Below are 5,065 nucleotides of genomic sequence, written 5' to 3'. Positions count from 1 at the left end.
CGCGGGGAGGCGGGGGGGGGAGCGGGCGGCGATCGGTGCCGGCGGCTCCTGGCACGGGCGGGACAATGGCCCGGGGACACGGCGGGGGACAATGGGTGACACATCTGTGACCGTGTGACATCGCTGTGCCACGCGTGTCCCCGCAGGGAATCCCAAAACCCCGCAGGGAATCCCCAAAATCCCGCAGCGGGAGGGTGGGAAGGGGAAATCAGAGATGTCGCGGTGCCACCTGCGGAGGTGACACACGCCGGGGTGACCCGTCCCGGGGGGGATTGTCACCTCCGTGGGATGCGGGTTTTTTGTGTGGATGGATGGGATCCACACTCAGATGGGAGATATGGGTGGATATTTAAGAGATTTGGGTGGGTAATTGAGAGGTTTTGGTGGATATTTGAGATTTTTGGGTGGGTATTTGAAGGGTTTGTGTGGATATTTGAGATTTTTGGGTGGGTATTTGAGGGGTTTGTGTGGATATTTGGGGGAGAATTTGAGGGGTTTGTGTGAATATTTGAGATATTTGGGGGTATTTGAGAGTTTTTTGTGGATATTTGGGATGTTTGGGTGAGTATTTTAGAGGGTTTTTTGTGGATATTTTTTTGATATTTCGGTGGGTAATTGAGAGGTTTTTGTGGATATTTGGGATATTTGGGTGGGTATTTGAGAGTTCTTTGGGGATATTTAGGTGAGTATTTGAGAGTTTTTGGTGAATATTTGGGATATTTCTTTTGGTTGATGAAGTCAAAGCTCCTCATCCTGCCCTAGGCACCATCCTTGCACCCCGGGGAGGGATTTTTGGGGCTGGATGGGGATTTTTGTGTGATGGATGGGATCCCGTCTCAGATGGGAGATTTGGGTGAATATTTGGGTGAGAATTTGAGGGGTTTGTGTGAATATTTGAGATATTTGGGGGTATTTGAGAGTTTTTTGTGGATATTTGGGATATTTGGGTGAGCATTTGAGGGCTTTGTGTGGATATTTGGATGGGTATTTGAGAGGTTTATTTGGATATTTGAGATATTGGGTGAGAATTTGAGGGGTTTGTGTGGATATTTGAGACATTTGAGTGGGCATTTGGAGGGTTTATGTGGATATTTGGGTGGGTATTTGAGGGTTTTACGTGATTATATGAGATATTTGGGTGGGTATCTGAGTCGTTTATGTGGATATTTGGGATATTTGAGTGGGTATTTGACAGTTTTGTGTGAATATTTGGGATATTTGGGTGAGTATCTGAGGGGTTTGTGTGGATATTTGAGATATTTGGATGAGTATTTGAGGGGTCTGTGTGTATATTTGAGGTATTTGTGTGGGTATTTGAGACTCTTGTGTGGATATTTGAGATATTTGTGTGGATTGATGAAGTCAAAGTTCCTCATCCTGCCCTGATCTCACCTGAGTTCACACCTGAGCTCACACACCTGCCCTGGCCGGCCCAAAAGCACCTTGGGCACCGGTTTCCCCCCGGACAGCACACAATGTGCCCACTTCCAAGATGGCGGCTGCAGCGTCACCAGCCCCTCATAACGAGCAGCAGCCAAGCCGGGCGGAAGTGAGTTTGGCCGGAAGTGGGTCCGTCCCGAATTGGGTCCCCCGCGGGCGGATGCGCAGGGCCTGGCGGCGGGGAGCGATGGAGGCCGGCGGGCACGGTGAGAGGCCGCGGGGCCGGGCAGGGCCCGGGGGGGCTGCGGGATCGCTCCCCGGTGCGACAGAGTCCGCGGGGAGCCCTCGGTGACCCCTCGGTGACCCGTGTTCCCCCTCACAGGGCAGGAGGCCGAGGCGGGCGGCCATGGCGGCCACAAGAAGAAGCACAAGAAGCACAAGAAAAAGCACAAGAAACGGCACCACCACGAGGCCGGGCCGGCCCCGGGGCCCGAACCGCCTCGGCAGCCACGGCTGCGGCTCCGGATTAAGCTGGGAGGGCAAATCCTGGGCACCAAGAGGTGAGGAGGGAGCGAGGGGCAGAGCCTGGGCACCAAAATGGGCGAGGAGGATGGGAGGCAGGGCCGGACCTGTCCCGTGTGTCCCCCCAAACTCCTCTCTGTTCCCCCGCAGTGTCCCCACGTTCACGGTGGTCCCCGAAGGGACGCACTCGCCGTCCCCGCTGCTGGCAGGGGACGAGGAGGAGCCCAGCGTGCCCATCGAGCAGTACCGAGCATGGCTGGGTGAGCGACGGAGGGCACAGGGGGACATGGGGGGGCATGGGGGGCTCGGGGTGGGGCGAAATGGGGGAGCTCTGTGTGGAAATGGGGGGCTCAGAGTGAGGCGTGGGTGGGCAGGGGGTGCTCTGGGGGGGCTCAGGGTGAGGGCTGGGTGGGCAGGGGGGTTCACAGTGAGGGCTGGGTGGGCGGGGGATGCTCTGGGGGGTTCACAGTGAGGGCTGGGTGCTCTGGGGGGGCTCAGAGTGAGGGCTGGATGGGCAGGGGGTGCTCTGGATCCCCAGGGCAGTGTGACCCCCACCCCCATGGCTGTTGCCATCAGATGAGGACAGCAACCTGGCCCCCTCACCACTGCCTGAGCTGGACCCCGAGAACTGCTTCCCTGCCCGTGAGGAGGGCGAGGAGGAGGAGGAGGAAGAGGAGGAGGAAGAGGAGGAGGAGGAACGGCGCTGGCTGGCGGCCCTCGAGAGGGGGGAGCTGGATGACAACGGTGACATCAAGAGGGAGGTGGACGAGTCCCTCCTGACAGCCCGGCAGGTCTGGGGGGACTGGGGGGGCTGGGGAGCTCCAGACAAGAGGGGAGCTGAGCTGATGGGGGGACTGGGGAGTCTCATAACCCCTGGGGCATGACTGAGGGGGCCTGGAAGGGTGGCAGGGGAGAGGTGGGGAGGGGCTGGGGGTGCTTAGGGAGCAGCAGAGCCAGGAGGAAGGGGCACTGGGGGGTCTCATAGCCTCTGGTGCATGACTGAGGGGGGCTGGATGTCAGGGCCGGTGGACTGGGGGTGCTCAGGGAGCTCCAGTCCCAGGAGGGAGCTGGGCTGAGAGGGCACTGGGGAGCCTCATAGCCCCTGGGGCATGATTGGAGGGATGTGGAAGGGGTGCAGGGCAGGGCTGGGGTGGCTGGGATTGCTGCAGGAAGCGCAGAGCTGCTCTGGGGCTGAGCTGGAACCCTTGGGGCGTGACTGAGGGGGCCTGAAAGGGCTGCAGGAAGCCCAGCACTGCTGTGGGGCAGAGCTGGAACTGGGGATACCTCCCAGACCCCCCCCCACACCTCTCTGACCCCCCCTTTGTGCCCCACAGCGCGCGCTGCTGCACAAGCAGCAGAGCCAGCCCCTGCTGCAGCTGCCCATGGGCGCCAAGGCCAAGGAGGTGACGGAGGAGATGCGGGAGAAGCGCGAGGAGCGGGCGCGGCGCCGGCGGCTGCAGGCGGCCCGCAAGGCCGAGGAGAGCAAGAACCAGACCATTGAGCGCCTGACGCGCACGCACAAGGCCAAGGTCCGGGCCCTGCGCGAGCGCCGCGCCCGCCCGGCCCCATGCCCGGTGGTTCATTACCGCAGCGCCGCCGACGGCGTCACCGTCTCCTTCCCCGCGGGCTTCCCGGTGCCCGCGGCCGCCGCCGCGCCGCCCGTGCCGCCCGCCCAGCCCTGTGCCGTGCCCGGCTGCGGCAACGCCAAGCGCTACAGCTGCGCCCAAACCGGGCGGCCCCTCTGCAGCCTGGGCTGCTACCGGCGCAACCTGCAGCTGCTGCAGAGCGCGGGGTGAGAGAGCTGGGGGTACGGGAGCTAGGAGGGGGATACGGGACCTCTGCAGGGGGCTACGGACACTCTGAGGGGGCTACGGGACCTCGGCAGGGGGCTACGGACACTCTGAGGGGGCTACGGGACCTCACCAAGGGGCTGTGGGCCCTCTGTGGGAGCTAAAGATCCTGTGTGGGGGCTACAGATCCTGTGTGGGGGCTACAGATCCTGTGTGGGGGCTACAGATCCTCTGTGGAGGGCTATGGATCCTCTGTGGAGAGCTATGAATCCTCTCTGAGGGGCTATGGATCCTCTCTGAGGGGCTATGGATCCTCTCTGAGGGGCTATGGACCCTCTGCAGGGGGCTGTGGGCCCTCTGTGGGAGCTAAAGATCCTCTGTGGGGGCTACAGATCCTCTGTGGGGGCTACAGATCCTCTGTGGAGGGCTATGGATCCTCTGTGGAGAGCTATGGATCCTCTCTGAGGGGCTATGGACCCTCTGCAGGGGGCTGTGGGCCCTCTGTGGGAGCTAAAGATCCTCTGTGGGGGCTACAGACCCTCTCCAGGGAGCCCCAGACGCTTAGCAGGGGCCTACAGACACTCTGTGGGGGCTGTGGATCCTCTCTGGGTGGCTGTGGATCCTCTGCAGGGGGCTATGGATTCTCTGTGGGGCTACGGATCTTCCCCAGGGGCTACAGACCCTCTGTCAGCTACAGACCTTTACCGGGGGCTATGGACCCTCCTCAGGGCGCTACAGACCTTCACCAGGGGCTATGGACCCGCTGTGGGGCTACAGACCCTGACCAGGTGCTACAGATCCTCCCCAGGGGGCTGCACACCCTCACCAGGGGGCTATGGAACCTCCCCAGGGGGCTACAGACCCTGTCTGGGGGCCTACGGACCCTCCCCGGGGGGCTGTGGATCTTCCCCGGGGGCTACGGATGCTTTGCCGTGGGTACAAGGGCCAGATCACCCGGCCATATGGAATTCCTGGATTTTCTGCATGGACACAGCTGGAAGAGGAACCTGTAGGTCTGCATTGTGGGGAGCTCCAGATCGTCCACGTGGAGCCAGAACAAGGAGCTTCAAAACCTCTGCTGTGGATACAGAGGCTCTGGCCACGCCACCCGGCGAGCTGCACTTCCTTATGGACACCTGGAGCTCCTCCAAACGGGTGTGGACACCTGGGATGTGGAGCTCCAGAGGGCTCTAGGCTCTCCACTGTGGACACGGAGGGTTGGGGACCGGACCCCCGCAGGGACTGAGGGGATCTGGTGTGGCGGAGCTGATTAAAGGCTGTTGTTGAAGGAGCCGTGTGTGGGTCTGCTGCGATGGGGAGGCAGCGCGACCCCCCGGGCGCTCAGTGGTACAGTCCGACCCCCGCCCGGGAGC

At 61.5% G+C, this 5,065-nt stretch overlaps 1 protein-coding gene across 1 annotated transcript; it reads left to right on the top strand.

Moving 5' to 3' along the window:
• Positions 1–1,216: 1,216 nt before the first annotated feature.
• On the top strand, positions 1,217–4,983 carry INO80B (INO80 complex subunit B). The gene is made up of 5 exons (XM_077177895.1): positions 1,217–1,646; positions 1,763–1,940; positions 2,053–2,162; positions 2,479–2,693; positions 3,237–4,983. The coding sequence occupies exons 1-5, from the start codon at positions 1,493–1,495 to the stop codon at positions 3,696–3,698; spliced, it is 1,119 nt and encodes a 372-aa protein (XP_077034010.1). The 5' UTR covers positions 1,217–1,492; the 3' UTR covers positions 3,699–4,983.
• The last annotated feature ends 82 nt before the right edge of the window (positions 4,984–5,065 follow it).

Source organism: Agelaius phoeniceus, chromosome 4 (assembly GCF_051311805.1).
Source record: "Agelaius phoeniceus isolate bAgePho1 chromosome 4, bAgePho1.hap1, whole genome shotgun sequence".
Lineage (NCBI taxonomy): Eukaryota > Metazoa > Chordata > Aves > Passeriformes > Icteridae > Agelaius > Agelaius phoeniceus.
This window is presented reverse-complemented; position numbering and strand designations above follow the sequence as displayed.

What these genes read in the sequence shown, in the direction of transcription:
- INO80B (XM_077177895.1), top strand. Translation starts at nt 1,493, where the DNA reads ATGGCGGCTGCAGCGTCACCAGCCCCTCATAACGAGCAGCAGCCAAGC. An exon ending in GATGGAGGCCGGCGGGCACG is followed by an intron (nt 1,647 to 1,762) that starts GTGAGAGGCCGC and finishes TCCCCCTCACAG; the next exon opens with GGCAGGAGGCCGAGGCGGGC. An exon ending in CCCTCCTGACAGCCCGGCAG is followed by an intron (nt 2,694 to 3,236) that starts GTCTGGGGGGAC and finishes TGTGCCCCACAG; the next exon opens with CGCGCGCTGCTGCACAAGCA.